The 20,373-nt window shown below is 50.7% G+C and overlaps 4 protein-coding genes across 4 annotated transcripts; 3 read left to right on the forward strand and 1 right to left on the reverse strand.

The window, feature by feature from the left end:
* Positions 1-570: 570 nt before the first annotated feature.
* J4E87_001137 (uncharacterized protein) lies at positions 571-3,213 on the forward strand (the record flags this gene model as incomplete). Its single annotated transcript, XM_049372784.1, has 4 exons — positions 571-577; positions 772-1,845; positions 1,906-2,251; positions 2,313-3,213. The coding sequence occupies 4 exons, from the start codon at positions 571-573 to the stop codon at positions 3,211-3,213; spliced, it is 2,328 nt and encodes a 775-aa protein (XP_049237442.1).
* A 2,970-nt stretch (positions 3,214-6,183) lies between these two features.
* J4E87_001138 (uncharacterized protein) lies at positions 6,184-6,736 on the forward strand (the record flags this gene model as incomplete). The annotated part of the gene is made up of 2 exons (XM_049372785.1): positions 6,184-6,566; positions 6,631-6,736. The coding sequence occupies 2 exons, from the start codon at positions 6,184-6,186 to the stop codon at positions 6,734-6,736; spliced, it is 489 nt and encodes a 162-aa protein (XP_049237443.1).
* A 5,778-nt stretch (positions 6,737-12,514) lies between these two features.
* On the reverse strand, positions 12,515-14,521 carry J4E87_001139 (uncharacterized protein; the record flags this gene model as incomplete). Its single annotated transcript, XM_049372786.1, has 1 exon — positions 12,515-14,521. The coding sequence occupies one exon, from the start codon at positions 14,519-14,521 to the stop codon at positions 12,515-12,517; it is 2,007 nt and encodes a 668-aa protein (XP_049237444.1).
* Positions 14,522-16,486: 1,965 nt separating this feature from the next.
* J4E87_001140 (uncharacterized protein) lies at positions 16,487-18,514 on the forward strand (the record flags this gene model as incomplete). Its single annotated transcript, XM_049372787.1, has 3 exons — positions 16,487-16,507; positions 16,573-18,180; positions 18,236-18,514. 3 exons carry the CDS (start codon positions 16,487-16,489, stop codon positions 18,512-18,514), a joined length of 1,908 nt encoding a protein of 635 aa, XP_049237445.1.
* Between the last annotated feature and the right edge of the window lie 1,859 nt (positions 18,515-20,373).

A 20,373-nucleotide genomic window follows, 5' to 3' on the forward strand; every position in this document is an offset into this window, starting at 1 on the left:
TTTCTTTCAACGCAGCGCACATCGATCAGGCATTCTAATGGCATTGTAATATCATTCTAATAAAAGGACAAGGGAACACGGAAGACTGGAAGGAACTGCAAATCTCCCCCGCTCCCGTGACACTTCATCGCGTCCGTTGGTGGGCTTCTTTTCAGCCTCATGATCGCATCAGCCACAACATACCCACCCACGGCAGCACGGCATGACCTCCCTCTGAGCGCAGCACCACACACGGGATTAGGCCACCATCATGGCACTCCACTACCACCCACCGTGACATACACCTCCGCGATCGCACATCACATCATCTATGTGCGCCCTGTTTCCACCAACCGACCTGTTTGTTCGTCGTACGCGGTTGTCGTACTCGCGCAATCCCGATTTCGTTGGCGGGTGATCATCCTTGAATGCGCAGGCTCCAAGTTCACAACATAGCGAAGGCACGATTTAGCTACGAAGGAGGATATTCGGTACAGCATGGCTAGTATGAGGAAGGGAATGTCGAATACTCCACCGCCGATTACGGTTGAGGATACGGCGACGGGGGTCGGGCCGCTGCCGAGTCCTGAGATGGAGGGTGTGAATGGTGAGTGTTCCCAGGAAGAGGAGAGAAAAGAAGAGGCGAGGAGAGGGAGAAGAGACGTGGTAAAGAAGAGCTATGATAGCGTGGACCATGATACCTATTGGTCCCTGAAAGTTACCAGGTTGGCGTTGCGCTGGCAGATGTCGCGCTTGCTGGCTGTCAGGGTCCCTAGCTGACATCCAGAACAGCCCCTCGAGCCTTTACCACGTCTACGCACTACTCCCACGAACACGAACAGTCGCATTTACGGCACCGAGAACCTCCGAAAGGCACGTTTGGCCACCGTCGCAAGCACAGTCCGAATCTCGAATGGCGGCAACCATGGACAAAGGAGAGCTGGTCACAGGGCCGAGTGCTTCTCATCGACTACGTCGCAAAGGAACACTCAGCGGAGGACAGGCGGAAGATTGTGGCTCAGGAGTTCTCCGACATCGACAGTCTGCGCCGGTTCTATCGCAAAGAAGATCTCTCAGCGCAAGCAGCATTGCGCGTGATTCATGTCCAAAACGCGAGCTGGGCAACACGCTACCTCCTTCGCAAGTTCAACATCGATGCCACGGACGATCTAGTAGGCACAAACTTCGGTCGCTGGGCCAGCTACGAGAAGCCTCAACAACGCGGCGGCAAACCTGTCCTTAATGGCCGTACGTTCCGCGCTCAACGCGATCCCTGGCGCGGCATATCGCGCGCTGCCTTCGGAGCCGATTACCTCAAATCCTACGACAGGAATACACACATCCCTCGGCCGAATAACAACAAGTCCATAATGGAGCTCAATCATTACGACGAGACGGATCAGCCACGATATGGACACGACGTATATGTGCAGCGCTTGAGCTGTTACGTTCAACTCAGCGACGGAACCCCAGGACAAGCCGTCGACCCCGATATACCGAACCCATACGACGAGGAAGCGTGGGAAGAGTACATGCGGTTGAAGAAGAGTTACGGCAACGTAGATGCGAATGAGCACCAAGAACGTTACATCCCCAAGCTCCGGTCCCTCGACAACGGAAACACAATCATTCTGTTTGAGAACTCGGTCACAGGCTCCGTCAAAGATACCCTTATCGGCGCGCGACAAGAACTCGAGTCTCGTTGGAGACGACTATCCTTCTACTTGCCCATGGAGGAAAACGATGAGACGCTGACGGCGGAGTGCATGGATTTCATATTGCAGGACGTGTTCAAAGCGTTGAGTTATAATTGGCAGAAATTCCTGGCTGTTTGCGAGACCCACGTTGGGATTCTGGAAGATAAGAGTGAGTAGTCACGCCCACCTACCGCTCACAAGAAACTATACTAACCACTATTCCGCCCAGTCTACGAGAACCCCGCCGACGAATCCCGTGCCCCCGAACTCTGGAAGAACAGCGCGCAATGGCTCAAGGTCGAACGCCTCATATACATTCACGTCGACGTCATAAAGGAAATGGTCACGCATCTCCACGACCTAGCCGGCGCCGACCCAAAGGAATCTTCAGACCAGCCCTGGCTAGGGTCCGTACCAGACGAACTCGACAAGTTGACCGGGCAGTGGGAAAGAGATGTCATCCTCCCCACGACCGCTCTATCAGACCTCATGTACAAGAGCGTAGGTATTAGGGATGCACGACACTCTTTACAGTTAGGCCTGAGTATGTGGCGGCTGAGTTGGATCACATTCATGTAAGCCACCATTCCCTCCCCCTCCCTCAGCTCTGTCAAGAAACTAACACACCCACCCCAGTTTCCTCCCCCTAACCTTCACCGTCGGTTTCTTCGGCATGAACGTCTCCACCTTCTCCGAAAACCCACCCCTAAAATGGTGGTTCATAGTCTCCATCCCCGTCCTCGTCATCGTCCTCATCCTCTGGTACGGCGTAAAACACAATCTCGCCACGCAGCGTCAGAACCCCATGCGGAGAGGCGTCTACGAGGCGCTGTACCATGAACTTGCTACTGCGCAGCCCAGCCTGTGGAGTCGCAGCGGACCGCGCGATGATGTTGTGCCTGTGGGGTGGTGGGCTGGCTTCAAATGGCGACTCATTACGCGTTGGTTTGGCGAGGAGAAAGTCAGGCCCGGGAGGAATGTTGATGGCAGTGGGAATGCGACTGGGACTGGCGGGGAGGATTTCGGTGTCGTCGGACGATGCAGAAGGGCGTTGGCAAGACGCTGGTTGGGTGAATTGGCTGTCATGCCTATCCCGCACCACCCATCTCCTGGCTCCCACAATCACGACAACAAACCAATCCCCTCATCTTCCTCCCAGCGATCCAGCAGCAGGAGCTCTGTGCGCAGCGAAGTCGCGTCGTGTATGCTTACTACTACTGCCAACACTGCCAACACTACGTCCCAAGAGATCTCGGATAAGAAAATGGGTGCTGTGGCGCAGTTGGCGAGGGTCGCTACGCCTGTTGCGCTGGCGGATGCGGATCCGACGGCTGCGTCCAGGATGCAGAGAGCGAGTAGGAGGGACGGGAGTAGTTTGAGTCCGGATGGCAGGAGGGGGAGTGGGGCGAGTAGTGACGGCGGGGTTATGGTTGAGGAGAAGGGGGGGAGTGGGGATGAGCGGGAGGGGAGGGGGAGTGAGGGGAGGGATGGGGATAGAAGGAAGGTGAGGGGGTTGGATGTGCCGAGTAGGAATTAGAGTGGAAGGTGGGTAGAGTCAGTTGTGGAATTGGGTTGTGGGATTGATTAGGTTGGGGAACTTGAAGATGAGAGATGAGATGGAGGATTCATCACCGATGTTGTGGAATACATGCTCTCGTGTCTTGAACTTTTGATGTCCCATGGACATCGACGCCAGACACCACTTTTTTTTGGTCCCAGTCCCAGCGCGCGCCCGGCATATAAATACCCCTCTCGCAATCCTCTCTTCTTTCCTTCATCACTCACTTCCTCCTTTATAGGACCAAAACACGTCGAGGAGAGGTCTATGGGTGCGCTGCCTCCTCTTTCTCCAAAAAACCACCTCGACAGGGCCATGTCCTGCGTCCTCCTTCTTTCTTCCAAAAGACAACATTGTGGTGTCATGACTGTTCCTCCTCGCCTTCTCTGGGTCGGTCTCAAAAAGTCTATGGCAGAAGTACATGTCTCGCTTCTTCCTCCAAAATTACTCGAGGTCTTTTCGATGACTGTTCTTTCCGCCTTCTCTGGAACGCATATGAAAAGCACAATGGTGTGTGCCATGTGCTGCTTCTTCCTCCAAAAACCGTGGAGTGCACTGCAGAATGACTGTTCCTCCTGCCTTCTCTGGATCGATCTAAACAACTGGGAGACAAAAGTATGTGCTGCGTCTTTCCCCAAAACTAGCGAACTATACGTCTATGGTTGTCTCTGCCTCCGCCTCCTCTGGACTGGTTCAAAATTCCACTACCCGAAGCCATGTGCCGCCTCTTCCTCCAAAAAAGCCTAAAACTACAGATCATGACTATCTCCTCCGCTTTCCCGGGCTTATCCAAAAACACATTTCACAAGAACCATGACTGCCTCCTCCGCTTTCCTGGGCTTAACCAAAATCATCCTCCGCGAGGTTATATGTCGCTTCTTCCTCCAGAAACGTCTTCACCTAAGTGATATGACTGTCCCTTCCGTCTTCTGGATCCAATGCTGCTGGATATCAACCTATGAGCGAGTTTTGAGTTCCTATTTCTACCTCAAAACCTACCTTGGACTGCTTTTTACCAAAGAACGAAGCGAGCATACGAATGTTTTGCGTCCTCGGTTCTTTCTCCAAAATCATATTCAAACTACCCGTATGAGCCAGCTGGAACTGGACTTTCCTATCCAAGATATTTGAAAAACCTATCATGGGTGTTTCTGGTCTCCAAACGGTATCTGTACTTTCACTATGGAAAGATTGAATGGTTTTGCGCCCTCGCTCATATCGGCGTCCTTCTCCCATCCGCTTTATCCGACCTAGCGCAACCACCCATTCCGCATATATAAACCTCCGTTCCTGCGGTCTACTTCTCTTCATAAACTCACATTCCTCTGCGTGAGACTAAAAACCAATCTTGGTAATTCCATGGGTGTGCTGTCTCCTTCTTCTCTCCAAATGCAGCGTGAAAGCTCACATGTGCTGCTGGCTCTCTTCTCCAAAAGTTCACAGGCTGTGGTTCTATGTGGCCTGCTTGTCTATTCCTCCAAATATCATATCCCATCACACCATGATTGTTTTCTCCGTCGTGCTGGATCTAAAACGCAACTAACTACAACATGAGCCAAGCACAGTGAAACCTACTCTTCCAAAAACGCCAGCAACAAGCACATGTATCAATCTGGCTATGTTCTTGCAATCACGTCGGTGGATAAACGCGCTGTGTCAAAAACTTCGCCACCTACATTCATGAGTGTGGCTGCCAGTGTCCTTTTTTCCACTTGCGAAAAAGCCGCCGTTTTCTTTTCATGGTTCTTTTGGTCTCCTCTAGTGGTAGGAGGGGGTATAACAATCTCACGGGTGGTGGACTCTTTCCCTCTTCCAACACACTTCTACTCTTCTTTGTGGAACCAAAATGGGAAGAATATGTCCTGATGGGTCTGTCGCTTCCTGTCTTCCTCCAAAAAATCACCAACACGCCGACATGTGTTTGTCGCTTCCTCGTCTTCTCGAAACTAAGCCTTGACTGTGTCATGCGTGTGTCGCTTCCTCCTTCTCTCCAGAACATGAAATCGAGAGAAAAACGAACTTTGTGCTGCGTTCTCGAATCTTCCCCCAGGAAATGCTAAATGGTGGTCACATGGATTGGCGACCCGTGTAAAATCCATGCAAAGCTTCAGAATGATGTGGGTACAAGGCCCATGGACTGGCGCTTTCAAAAGAGCGCAAAACTCAGTCATGATAAAAGCCGTCGTGAACACCGTCCTCGCAGTAAAACAACGCGGCCTTCGACCAACCTTAGCCGCAGAAGCAATACGATCAGGTGAGGTCTGCCCAGAAATGATGTTACCTCAGCCCCGTGGCGACTGTAACAACGAAACAGCAACTAAACAGACTTTTGGTCGAGAAATGACGTTCCTCGCACCACCATCATGGGGAAATACGAGAGCGCACCTAGCGTCTCCACTGTGGCCATGCTGGCAAAACTGGTAGACTAACTGCATAGCGGTGGCACACTCACCTAATCAGCTCAGAATCCGAGGGCATGGCCTGCAACCAATATCTTATCGTCCGTTCATCTCACCCTGGAAGACGGTGAAGGAGCACACTGTTCGCATCGTGGGAGAAGGGCATAAGACGTTGACGCCAAATATAGGCCATGGGTGGACCGTGATGCGCGCGTTGTGGTTAGTGGACGGGGACAGCCTTGTCTTCGCGTTAGTGCGTCATGCTGTAACGGGCATCCTCGGCTGGCGATCTCGGCGCAAAGTGACGTCTAAATGCCCGAACGAGTAAACTTTGTCCGTCCGTACGGCTAATAGCCGTATTGGCGATTGATTAATCGGCACGACTATGCCTTTGGCTGTGGGTTGGGGGCTCGTGTTCGGAGGATGCGTGATTGTATATTAGACCTTCGTCGCGTCGTTCGTTCTGCTGTACTCACAATCTCACAAACTCACGCCTCACACCTTCATACCTAATACCAACCCACCAAACCAACCCACACAAACCGCAAACATGGTATCCTTCACCGCCCTCGCCCTCCTCGCCTCAACCGCCATGGCCGGCCCCGTCGCCCGCCAAATCGCCATCCCAGAAGGCTGGACCTGGCAAGTCGAGAACTGGGAGGCCGGCTGCTCCCGCCAGGGCTGCTACTACAACTTCAACATCACCGTGCCGAGCGTACCCGAGGGTCCCGCTGGCGTCAAGGCGTACTGCCACGGCTACGAGCAGGGCTACGACCAGAGCTTCATGATCCCTTCTGCGTACGAGAACTGCCAGCTGCTTGAGGGTGTCAACAACGGTGTTGCGGCTAGGCTGTCTGAGAGGGTGCACGATGGTCAGGGTCTTGGACCTAAGGAGATTGAGGTTAGCTTTGAGTATGCTGCTTATGGTGACCGGTAAGTTTTCACGTATTCCTTCTCTGTTACATTGTATGGACGTAAGCTGATTTTGATGCCATAGCCCTGCGTACAACTTCTCTGGCACCCACGAGGCTAGGTACAACCAGTTTGTCACCTACCCTCTCAACTTCACCATCACACCTACCAAGGTCTTTGGTATCGCATAGATGGGAATAAGGTGGAGATGGTGAAGATGAAATCCTCCTGGAGTTCTGTCAACACGAATAGAAACAACATAGAATAATGTTAATGACTGCAAGATGCAACAACTTGGAATACTTCGTCCTTCACCCTGCATGCCTGACGATGGTCGCGATTGATCATTCTCTTTAGTTGGAACATGGCACGAATTGATGGCGAGACAGGTGCTCTCTTTTGGTCTCTTGGCGAAAAAAAGTATATAAGCTTCACGAGCGCCGGCCTCTCTGACTTCTACATCACCTTTCTACGCAATGTTCTCCAAAATGTGCGTTGATCAATTTCATGGCCTTCTCGCCTGCACCAAAAACATCACCTCTAGAATGATGTGTCTTCTCTCCAAAACTTACCACGGCATCGTTATGTTCCACTGTCTGCGCGAATCTAAAAGATGGAACTACCGTGTCATGGCTGCCTGTCCAAAACCACTCTACATCTCATCATGCTGTGAGCATCGACTGAAGCACAAGATATACTTCCTCGAAATGTACCCAAACAACGCCCATGACTTCCGCGAGTGGGAAAAGTGCCGCTAGGCAAAGATGTATAAAAGCCACCCCTACGGATGCGTCTCTCTTCTTCCTCATCACCAACCCTTCAGTCGTACACACTAAAAAACCAAGAGAAAGGATCCCCATGTTCTCTTTTCTCTGTTCCGAGACTCACGGCATCAGCGACATATTAAGCAAAAAGGCACATGTCCGCTTTCTCTTCGGGTTAAAACGAGTGTCAAAAACATGGTATTGAAACCAGTACGTGGATACCAGAAAACAGCTGTGCCACGGTTCATGTCTGTCGTCGCGTCGAGAAGAAAAAACAATGGCAAGATATTCATGTTGTCTGTGTGCGACGGTCGAAAGATTTAGAGGTTGTGAAAGCTGTTTCCCCTCACACTCCTTGTTCCAATCTATAGTAAATGCGACACTACAAAATTGCTCCGAAAGACAGGCGATGGCTTTTTCCCGTGGTTTCTCTCGAACAATACACCAACATAGGGTACTTGAGACCAGTACCTATCTCCGAGCAACATCATGGATACCAACGGAGCTTCACACTCATCAGCAGTGCTTTCATGTGCTTCTCGAGGCTGCGCAGTCGCTAGTACGATATTTAAATCACGATTCAGTCTATCAAGTTGCTTCTTTCCTTCAATACCACCGCGCTGCTTTTCATACCAAAAACATATTCAGCAGAGTTCATGTGTTTGTGCGAGCCCGTTTCGTCAAGAACGGAATCTTCGGTCGCATGTGCTCAAAATCACCAAGAACAGTGACATGCTCTTTACCCATCTACTCTAGAGTTCCAAATTACCTTTCGTGTGGTTCGGAGTACGCAGTCACGAGATTATGTTGGCCTGTAGTATAAAGCGCTTCTTGTGGTTGCTTCTCCCCCTTCTTCCTGGTATCAACTCCATTCTCGTTATTTAACAAAAACGTGCGAGAGATGATCGCATGCTTCTGCGTCCTTCTTCTCAAAAACATCGGTTTGAGATTAAACATTCTCGGCTAGAAAATAAACGATCGTCAGAACCATGGTATCTGCCTGGCAAGACCAGAAATTTACCATTTGACAGATACATGGGCTTTGTAAGCTCTCGGCAGTGCTATAAAACAAGTGCTGTACCTTTTGTCCTTTCTCTTTTCTTCCGACCACCACACTAAGTCCCACCAAAATACAAAATCGCGAACAACAGATCCATGATTCGGCGATTCGATCCTTTGCAAAACAATGAGAGAAAGGCAGTATGTCTCACAACAACAATCTACGCTTTGCATGGCTCTTCCGCGTCGCCAGAAACGAAGGTTTGGCATATACATCCGTAGTACAAAACTTGCGCACTTGCATATCTCTACGGTTGAATGTTGTAACTGACAGAAACTTATGCAGCATCATTCTGATGGCTGTGGGCCTCGAATGTTGCGTACAAAACCAGATTTCGGCGGCCTTATCTCCATTCCTCTTTACCTTTCTATCGAAGAGCAGTGTTCTCCAAAACCATTCAACGTCACTGCATGTCTGTCGGCCTCCTCCTCCTGGGTCTCTAAAACATGGTCGCACCTTGCGGTTCTGGGGTATTTAAGCCTCCCTCCTCCTGTCGAGTTCTTGCTTCCTATCTACAACTCTCGCCTTGTGCGACCAAAACTACTGACCGTGGCCAATTATGTCCTCGCCTGTCTCCTTCCTCGCGATTAAAATGAAAAACGCGACTGCATATGTCTCCGCCTCACTTCTTCCTCTCTTCCTCCTCCCGTTGACCATTCCAAAATGCATGAAGAAGCACACGATGTTCCACAAGGTCGAAAATGGGCGAAGAAGACACCAAAAAGAACGACAAAACAGCCGATGCTACGGGTTGAAAGTGATCAAGCTACATGAGTTCGAAAGAGAGCTGCGGTGCTCACTACCTCCTTCATACCCTGGTCTCGTTGGGTGGAACCGGGCTGCTGAGTGTGGGCGGTCACGCAGAGTCATGCGTTCGTCTTTTGTGATGTCAGTAACGAAACTAAAACGAAGTTGATGTGATGTGATCAGCCGAGCTACAGTTACATAGGACCCGTGTTGTTTTCCGTATTCCTATCATAAGCTCTTACAAAGAACCTTTTACCCAATACCATGTGTGTAGCCTCTACGAGGTGATGAAAAGTTTATAGCGGAAAATGAAAGACGCTATGTCGTCTGCAGTCGCGCATCGCAGAACCTAGGATGTATCTATATGATCGTAATCGTGTATTTTCCCTCATCATTGACCGATTCGTATTCCAACCACGACTCGTTCTTAAAGCGAGGGAAATGACTCCAATCCACCATCCAAAAACCAAAACCCGTACGAAACATCCCTACTCTTTGAAACCAGCCACGCATATCGGGTGCAGCTGTGAGTAGAAGACAGTAAAAGTCGTCAGACTCCTCAAGGTACTCACGATCTTGGCTGAAGAGCGGCATAAAGTGCAACTGGAACGATGGCGGACGACGGTCAAAGCTAAAATTGGAGGACGTAATATTGTACCATCTTCCGTCGAGATACATTTCGAATTTTCGCTCGGGACCGGGAATTGGGTGCAGTTCGATCGTGTTCAGGTATCCAGATAGTTGCATAGTAGCACCAGTGATGGCTCCTGTCCGTTCTCCTCTCGCAGACTGCACCTCCCAACGGATAACGTCGACCAAACAGTGAATCTCCCGGTAATGTTTGTCCCATGATACTCCGCCATCCACACATGCCCATGAACATGAAGGTGCGCGGTAGGGAGTGTGATCTGCGTCTGGTGGGAATCCCGGCAAGCTTTCCGCACTACCCCGGTACCAGGCCAACCCTGCGGCTAAGTCATGACCCCAGAGGCCCGCGCAGTACTCTATGTCGAAGAGCCGTTCCATGTATTTTGCGATGCCCGACAGAGCGATCAACTTGTCGCTGGAGAAGGTTAGATCGCACGAACTATAAGCTGCTACGAGCTTTCTCCACAGTGCTCTGAATGAAGCTGTTAGAATATCCCCGTTCGTAGAAACACGTGAGCCAAAGATCTCAATAGCTGCAGGCCGTTTTGTGGATTTCAACGAGTAAGAGTCTTTCATGTCTGCCGGTAGCCCGGTAGGCCATGTCTCACAAGCTCTCAGACCAAAACACTCCCAAAATAGTTGAGTACCGCAAAGATGCAGTACCCTGTGAGCCAAAACGTTCTCTTGGAAGAACCATGCGCGATTCTGCAGAGGCATTCGTTCGAAGGTCGTGGGCCAAAAATACTGGTCGTAAATACGATAAGTGCCGTTCGGATGATCGGCCCATGCAGTATGAACAACGCAGGGTTCAACAGTCGGAGCTCTTTGACGAAAGCAACCTGCATCGCTATCAATGGCTACACTAGCTGCAATGTTAAGGTAGCTGTTGCGGTATACTTGACTCATAAGTCCCGCTTCTTGCTCCCAGTCTTCTCGTGAGTCCTGGAAGATACAAAAGGAGTCTATCCATAGCAGCTCGATGCCAAGTGATCGCGCCGTGCTTATAGCATCCTGGAATGTTTTTGCCAGATCGGAGATATCTACGCCGCCCCTGAAGCGTTCAAATGAATTTGATGTTAATCTGAGCGTTTGAGATTTCCCCCAGCAGTGGCTGAGTGTTGCGTACTGTGAGGTGCTGTCTAGCTCGGAGGATAGCAACAAGCGTACTTGATCAGCTTCTGGCTGGCCTATCTCGAGGAGACGCGTTGGGAGAGATGTAGTGGGCTCTCCTGCTGGATTGGATACTCCGCTAGTATAGCGGACCGTGCTATCTCTTGGACGAGATGCTGGACAGTCAGTATGATTCTCTATGCATTCGGCTAACCAAGCCCTCGCACAAGCCATACTAGCATTCCAATCTAGATAGTCGTATGGCTTCTCTGCATCGGGAGTCTCTCCTTCTTCTTTCTGGACGTCAGCACATACTCATCGCCCATGACGTGATGCGCATACTTTCTGTGGGCTCACAGTGAAAAAACCACTCGCCGAAAAATCCTGGTGAAGTGGTTTCAAGGCCCAAAAATATAGTGCCATCTTCATTATCAGGCTCAAGTCTGAACTTCGTTGAAACCCGAACGCTCTTTGCGCCTGGTGGTAAATTGCTCGAGATTTCGTCCCGGACGATGCGGCAGATGTCACAGTCCGCGAGAGCGGACCGCTGCAGACTTTGATACGAGCCATGGTGCTCAATGAAGTCTGCAGGGAATGAGCCTTGAAAGATGTTCAGGCAGATTTTGCACAGCATAATGAAAGCGTGCCGGAAGTGGTAAATGCACCTCAATCAGGAATAGGCCAGGAGCGCAACGTTTCGCTAGATCGGCTGGGGAAACAGGTCTTATCGGAACAGAATGGGGAAGAGTTTCTGAAAAGAGGTTCGTTGTTGAGGACAGGTGCTGTATTGTGATGAGGGAATGAGGTATTGTGGAGAGGAAGGAGCCATGGACGAGAAGGCCTGCTGAAGCGGGGTCAGCCACATCGAGAAAGAGAGAATGTTCATCCCAGTCTCTGACGTCAACGCATCTCGCACAAAGACAAGGCTTGACAATTCGGAGGCCTAATTAGGACAATAATACGCAAGGAAGAGGACGTAGCGTCAATATATGCTGTAGGATACATAGTTCTTCCCTTGATTAAGGTATACATGTCTTGCCAGGCACCAGGCACCAGGCACCAGGCACCAGGCACTAGGCACCAGGCGCCAGGCAGGAACGACATGTTCTGAACCGTTCGACTTCACGGCCCAAGCATTTTCCGCATCCGAGTAGACTTCTTGTCACTCACAAGTCAAACCTTATACCTAGCGTCCTACGCCCTTGCCTCAGGTTGACACTCCAAACCCACCTTGGCAACCGCCACCCGTCCCCGCCATCGTACGACCTCGTACATCACTTCATCTCACAATCAATGCAACAATCACTAATCCTTTGCTTTGCCTAGAAGACTCAATACTGTTATACGTAATGGTATTCATTGAGGGGTATATTTTACGCTATGCTACGCTACGACAACTACAAGAAAAATCTGTAGTGGGGGGGATATATGTTACAGAAAATGGCTCGCTCAGTGCATATTCAAAGTGGGAGGGAAGGTGTGTGTGGGTGAAAAAAGATGTGATGGAGCCCGCGGAATACTTCCTGCCATCGAGAGAAAAGATCGTGGGACGCCGTCCGTATTGTTACTCATTATGTCTTTACGCGTCCTGTGCGCGAAAGGTTCCTCCATTGCGACATTGTATCATCGTGTGGCCGTCGTCATCTCCTGCCGTTCGGTCCCCACGGTGGTGGCTGCTTTGTGCTGTCTCTCGGAAACAGCCCATAGTTATTGGCGTCTGGCGCCGCGTTGCCCCAATTGCCGACGCTACTTGTTCGTTTACTTCGTGTAGGTTGTCGCGTGATATTCCCGGCCACTTCTTTCCTGTTGATGTTGAAGACGCTTGTAAAGCCAAGAACTTCAGGTCGGTCGAGGTCGAAAGGATCCGATTGCCGGACCGTACGACCAGTTGGCATTGGGGTGAAGAAGTTGGTGGCGGGCCTGCTCGGTCCTGGTTCTCCGAAGAACATGTCAGAGTCACGAGAGGCGAAGGTAGAGGTGGCATCCACGGTCGATAGCGCGTTGAAGCCTGGTAATGCCATTGACGAACGACGGGTATGGCTTGGTAGAACAGCCTGACTGGGAGCAGGTGGCGCATAAGGTGGATCTCGGAACGGGTTATCGGCCGTGTAGAATGAGGACACGGGATGTGAGCTCAGGGCCGATACTGAGCTTATAGTACGTGTATGGTGATGAGTCGGTACTTGAGCCCAGGCTGGTGCAGCTCCAGGTGGGTCCTGGATCGATGCGAAAGGATCTCTGGGTTCCGTGTCGGCAGCAGCAACAGGGACCTGCGGTGTGACAGGCGCACTTCGAGGATCCGGGTTGAGTACCAACAGCGTGCTTTTTGGGTCGGCGAAGGGATTTGGCGAGCCTGTGTCTTCGACGATTCCTGGAAATCGGTAATTCGATGAAATGCTGCTCGGCTTCTTCCGGAGCAGATTCCTCTCGCTCTTCTTGCTTGACATGCTGTTGCTGGAGCCTGCGCGCTTGACACCGAAGAATCCTTGCGGCTCGCTGGTTGATCGACCTCTGCCATTGGAGTCCCTCGAATATACCGAACCAACGCTGGTTTGCGCAGCATGGCGTTGGTATGGATTGCTGATCGGGCCGGATTGGCTTCCTTTAATCCTGGCAACGAATGCGCCCACCCCGCTGGGTATCGTCTTCAACCTGGCCAGGAAACTTGGGCCTGACTCTTGCTTCTCGTTCCATCGCACGGGCCGCGACTTCCGTTTCCGCAAGCAGACGAAGAGCAATACGCTGATTAAGGCCAATCCAGCTACGCCGCCAAAGACACCCCCGATTATGCCGCCTATGTTTCCACCGTTCGCAAAGGTCAACGGGCTGTTGTCGCCAGAGTTTCCTTGTTCCGGTGCAATTATGCCAGCCGATCCTCCGGTCGGTGTAGAATCTACTAGCGAAGTAGTGGGCTGTGGTTCTGCGATAGCCGGCGCTTCTGTCACAGACGGTTGTGCATTCGTGTCGGTTTCTATCGCCAGCGGAGGGCTCGCGTCCGATGTGGCACCTTCGGATATCGCCGGAGCTGTGAAGCGAGCCGGTGCGCGCGAAGATGCAACGAGTGACGTTGGAACAGCTATTTGTTCTGTGTCAGAAGTTGTTGGTATGGGACTTGGAGGCGGAGGCGGAGCCGAAGACACCGCCACAGCAACCTGTGAAGCCGCAGCAGCTTGCGAAGACACAGCCAGAGGAACAGCAGCGGCCGGAGAAGACACTTCTGGGGCCGCTTGAGTTTCTGGCTGCTTCTGAGCCGCTACCGTTGCACGGGCTGAAGATGCGAGAGCCAGCGGTGTCACCCGCTCCGAAGATGTAGGGGCCGGGCTACTCGTACCTATCGCGGACGTTGCTGCTGCTTCCGTCGTAGATGTTGTAGGCACTGCGGGGGGCGGCTGTGCTGTCTGTTGGGCAGACGTAGTCGGCGCTGGTGCCGGTGCCGTCGAAGAGGGAGGAGGTGGCGGAGGAGGTGCTTGGCTGGTGCTGGTCTCTATCTTGGGTGCCGCCTCAACGGTCGTGGACGAAGTGACTTGGGGAGGGGCGGCGGCTGCGGACGTTGCTGGAGTCGTCGAGGTTGTAAGGGCCGTTCGGGCCCGAGAACGAGTACATCGTCTCCCGTTTACCGTCGTAATGGACTCTTGAGGGGTGGCCATGCGAGCAGTAGCTCATGGAAAGAAACGCCGACAAGGGCTCAGAAAGAGAGACGAAGAGAAAGGATACAAGGCGCCGCGGACGCTTTGTGCATATTAAACTGGGAAATTGGAGTCTACCGCTACGTGATGCTGAATGAATGGTTAACGAAGAGAGGTGTTAGTAGGCGTTCGAAGAACGGCCGGGTGGTAGTCAACCGTTGGCACAGTATGGTGCGCTTGTATCCGTCTGAAACGCGGGCGGCTTCACATCGCGCTTCGAACAATGCACATGAAGCGCGCTGAGCCTCGCACACTTGAGCGGCACCGGCCTGGCCGTCTCAGCCGACTGCCGTGCCGCCCGACAAAGCACTCTGGCAGCCATTCTTGCGGACGCGATGACATAGATGACGATGCGCGATGGGGTTGGATGGAGAGGAGTGTTGGAGGCTGGTGCTGGTGTTGTGGCAAGCAGGGCGTCCTCAGCACGTGACTGAACACCAAAAGCAACTCGAAGATGGAAAATACTTCTATTCGACCTCTCGCATCTTCCAAATCGCTGAGAAGCATCTTCCTGGTCTGCCTTGTCATCCCATGATTCATTTGGCCCCAGTGGCACCACTTGACAGTCGCCTTCGGGGTAATGCATGAACGTGCTCTAATAATAATAAATAATATAATAGAACTAACGTCGTATCCCCCTAATATCTGCCCTAGTAATACGTAATAAGGCTATTATATAAAGCAAAGATATTATTCTTAAACTTAAAGCTCTCTATAATTACTTAATTATCTTTTTATAACTCTAACTATAAGATAAACTAGGCCTCTTTTAGCGTAAAATTTTTAATCTTATTAATCTTTTAGTAAAGCGTAAAAAGTACTTAAATCTTCTCTTCTATCTACGCTAAGAAGGCTATATAGCTTACTTTTTTATTAGCTATCTATCTCTAAAAGTATAGTATAAATATACTTATAGAGTTGCTCTTCTATAAGCTATACTTTTATACATACTCTATTTTATATATATAGTAGAAGCCTCTAAGTATTATTAGGCTTAGTTTTTACATTATACTCTCTAATACGCTAGGCATAATAGAGGTTATAAGTAGAATTTATACTAATATAAATTAGCATTATTATAGTTCTTATAAGTACTACGCACTAGATTAATATTGCGTATAAAGTTCTAGAGCTAGCATTTATTTTTATATATATTAGATAAAGCTCTTTACTATATAGAAGATTTATTTTATTATACTCTTTACTAGGTAGCTATTCTACTTATAAGATACTAAAACTTTTAGATCTAAGTATATACTATAGTATATATAAATAACTACATTAGAATTACAACTATACTAAGTTATTATAACTTTTTACTTTCTAATAAACATTAAATAGAACTTATTAAGATTAAAATAAAATAATCTATTAAGACAGCAACGTTAAGATAATTAAGATTATATTGTGTGAACGTGCTCTTAGAGTTTAGGTGGCTACGCCGCGCGTGGCTTGCGGGGAGGAAATGTCACAATACTCATATCTGGTTTTCCTGAAGTTTGATATAATGCATCAATATCGCATGCTCGCGCAAAGCTCTAGCAGAGAGTCGCTGGTGGGTGTGGAGACGTTGTTGCGTTGGGTGCGCACGTCCGGTTTGAAGATCCGCGGCCCTCGCTCGACTTCGACATCCATCGCCGATTCCACCACGCCCCTAAGCATCACGGTCCTCGTACCACGACCCTGTGATAATGTTCAGCTTCAGCGGTGAGTGTTCTTCTTATTGGTTTGTTCTTGGTCCATTGCCGGCGTCTCTTCGTCTCGCGCAGAGGTCTTGTCTGCCCGCTCGAAGTGGACCTCGGGAGTCTACGCCAATCACATCATCTCGAAGCTTGGTTTACGATGGCATCTGAAATGGCCTTCCAAATCCGCATACATGTTTTCTTTCTTCTCGGGTTCAGCTGCTTGTTGTGGTAGCTACTTGGCATGCTTCTGTCAGTCAAGTGGGTATATATTCCACACATGTTTCGTCTGAGACGTGCGGCGCACGTGCAATATTGTTGCTGATATAGGACAACTTGTTCATAGGCAACCTACTTGCGGGGCAGCATGATACGCAGAAACAGAGGTCGCCACCCTCGAAACCGACACCCGTCAAGTTTCCTTCCCTTGAGCCGCCCGAGCCGTCAATAAACACGTTGCCAGCCACCTGGACCCAACCAGGAGCAAGGATATCAGAGCACTTTTTGCGACTCAAAAAGCCGTCTGATGTGAGTGAAGAGACCTTGGCCTTGTTGAATGTCACGTTTCAGCCCCAGTGTGACTTGGAAACATTATTGTCATCCTTGCCAAACAACGCAGAGTCGTTCCTGCCCCCAACCTCCTGGTTAGAATCACCGGGAGAGAACGACGCCGCAACCAGTCCTGATACCCCGGCCACACTCTTGAGCAATGGCAGAAGAGTACCAGATCAGAGAGAGTTCTATGTCCGAGCGAGAGAACTGTTCTTCAAGAATGCTGATGCTTACTCAACACTTACGCGCAAGAGTGTTGGAGATCAACCACAGCTTCGACTAGCGCATTTCCGAAAGTTCTGGGAAGGTCTTGACAACTTGGCTTATTACTGGGATACCTCACTAGACGAATATCTTCCGCCAGTGCAAGAAGCTGGCAGTGCTAGCGGGGAGGCAGTGGTTTCAAGCTCCCCGCAAGAGTCCACAGATGCCCAAAGTCAGGACGCCAAACGTGAAACTGATTCGAATCGAATATCCACAGCGAGGCCAGGGTCTCGCACGCCTGAAGAAGAGGAACCTCGCAAGAAGGCCAAGGTTGAAGATGCTGAAAGTGGACATCGACCAGCCGAGGTCCAAGGCGCCAATGGCTCCAGCGCCGCACCAGTGAGCGCACGTGTGCCGTCAAATACTCCAAACCGCATACTACCAGCTCGGGCTGCACCACCCAAGGCCCCTTGGGCTGTGAATATGGAGTCTCAGAACAAGGTAGTTGATCTCTCAAACGGGTCTTACCGAGGCTATCGTATCGGGAGTGGTGCCGAGATGCCTGATCAGTACCGCATTGATTGCGTGCGTGCTTTCATAGAGCCGATTGCATGGGCTTTTGGTGTGACACTCTCACCACACCGCCGTCCTCCCGTCCTCACAATTGAGCACATTAGATTTCCTGTTCGCATGAGCTCTGTCGCTTGGCAAGCACCTCAGGATAGGGCTAAGGCCAGGCATGGCTATATGGAAGGTCCGGTATTGGGGATACAATGCAGGGCAGACGTTGGCTTTGGACTGACAGGAAACCTGAAGAAGCAATCTAATCTTGATGCTGTGCGCGAGTTAGGTGGGCTGCTTTTGCTGGCACAAGAGAGAGCTAGAGAGGGGAAAGCTGAACGAAGAGGTGGCGAGGATAGATGGTGGACAACAAAGGAGCGGTGGGGTGGAGGACCCGGGGGCGAGGTTGGCGAAACAACTGGGGCGATCGAAATACTGTCCAAAGATGCAGCGTCCAAACCTGAAGCAAAACCCACCGACAGGAATCGTGACGGATCCAAGGCTCGCCGCAGGCCGTCACCAGCAGAGATTTGGAAAACGTTGCGACCTGGAAACCCACTGTGGGATCCAAAAGTGACCTACAAGGCCATCGGCAAAGACAAGAGTGTTGAGTGGGACGATGTAGGGCTTCGTACTACAGCTCTAGGAAGCTCATTCCGCTGATCCGACAATCTAGGTCTTCATGGTATCGTCATTGAACCACCACATCAGCCTGTTAAAGCTACGCATACATCCGACTTATCTTGAGTACATCACCGAAGGTAGACTGCCCAAAGAAGCGCCAACAGACTCCGACTGGTTTTCCCCAAAAGTGCAAAGAACAAGATGGTTCGATCTGTTCAACATTGATGACCGTACTGAGGCGATGAGAGGCATCTGGGGGGTAATGGCCTATCTCATGCGCTCAGATAAGACTGATCACGCTGATTCCGCTGGTATTGCTACCAAACAGTGATAGTTCGCTGTCACCGGTGTGGCTCTTACTGAAGGGACTGAATGACCAATATGGGACGATGTGGACTTGTGAACCTCAAGCCCCGAGGTCTATACTAGAATCCCATCACTTCCAAAGACCGGAGATGCTCGGGGCGTCTGGGATAGCGTACAATTCTTCTACCTATTCACGACCTAAATTGTCCCCAAAACTATCCTGTTCGGTTTCCCACTCTTCAAGTCATTTACATGAAACGCTGAGCTAGATCCACGAAGGCCAACTTGTTTGGTGTCACAATCAATCTAGAGCTACACCTTTGCTGCGCTTGCTCCGCGACCGATTCTGACCTGGACGAAGTATCTCGCGATTGTGATACTAGCAAAACATTTCTCTTCGTGGTAAGTCATTTCTCTAAAGCACTCAAAGCTGCACAGCAAGATACACAAGATATTGCGCAACGATGCGGGCATCTTTTTCTCAAACTCGCGTCGGGCTAACCAATCCCTGCACACCAAAGCATAGCCGCCCAAGACGGCAAAGCTAATGCAACGAGGCCACAACGTGACTGGCGCGTTGTGTTTCTTCCACAATTACACGCACATCTGTATTGCCGTTGGTCGAAACTTAGCGTTTGAACGACCAATGGCGCAATCTTCTAGTGCGACCGTGTCACTAAGAATATCGACGTTCCTCCACCAACAATCTTGACTAAGCTCCGCCTCGTTCGGTAGAACTGTGGCGTTTTTAGCCAGTCTGTACCCAAGGGGCGCCTGACGCAGCCATGTAAGGCGCCTGTCAGATTTCGACGTATTCTTCCGCTTGATGGTAGCTCGAATGCTGTTGGGCCGCACAAGGCCTATAACCATCGACTGATATGCAGCACCACCCTGGACCCACTCATCCCCAACAGCACGTCTACAACCTCCAAGGAACGCTCACAAGCTTCAATCTGTTACACTAAATCGGCGTCTCTTCCCAAGTAGAGGTCGTATCAACAGATAGCATGTGATGGAGGAAGGTCCATCACACACCTACGACCACTTCTCGTTACAAGCGAGTTTGCACAAAAGCTGCAACTTGCCAGTAACAGTCGGAGGACTCAGCATAGCAATCTATCACGTCCCCTTCTAGTTAAGCTACGCCACGCGCTATGTTGACCCCGGTCCCTGGTCCAATGCGGCCGCACACATGGTGCGAATCTCGAGCATCGATCCGTAAACCGGGTTTGCAGGCAAGTGAGATGTACCTATGTACCTAGGTACCTTACAGAAGCAGCAACACCCGGGATCGGACCGCTTCTCACATAATCTTCACGATGCATTATATGCAGCAATCACCAGCGCAGCCCGTCGGAAGCAACAGTGCCATCAACAAACATATTCGGCTCAAACGAGGAAATTTTGACAGCTGGTCACGACACAAGCTGGGACGGAATGGCGCTCCATAGTCAGGAACGCTCCAATGACCGATCAACCTCCCTAGCGACGCCTCCACCGGGCAAGAGTAACAGTGGCTTGAAAGCCTACGACGATGAGCAAGACAGAGCGGTCAGCAGTCCAGTCTACCGAACACGCCCTGGCCCTTCGTCTTCTCCACTGCAGCGAGTCCCAGCCTTCCATGCGGCCGCCTGATCTATATAAGTCTGCATGCATGACTTGGATAGACGGCATCGAAGTCGATAAACTCCACCACTTGCTTACTACAATTTACCCATCAACGCAACTCAGCCCCAAAGTCAGCACGCCTTATTCCGTCTCTCTACCCTTGTCGATACGGTCGATTGCCTTGCAGCTTCCCAGATCTATCAGCCCCACTTGCCAACATCACGTCCTGTTGTTCGGTTGTCGGTATATAAAAGCATATACCCATCGTCTCAACAT

Source organism: Alternaria ethzedia (genome assembly GCF_023757985.1).
Source record: "Alternaria ethzedia strain BMP 0044 chromosome Unknown scaffold_2, whole genome shotgun sequence".
NCBI classification, from domain to species: Eukaryota; Fungi; Ascomycota; class Dothideomycetes; order Pleosporales; family Pleosporaceae; genus Alternaria; species Alternaria ethzedia.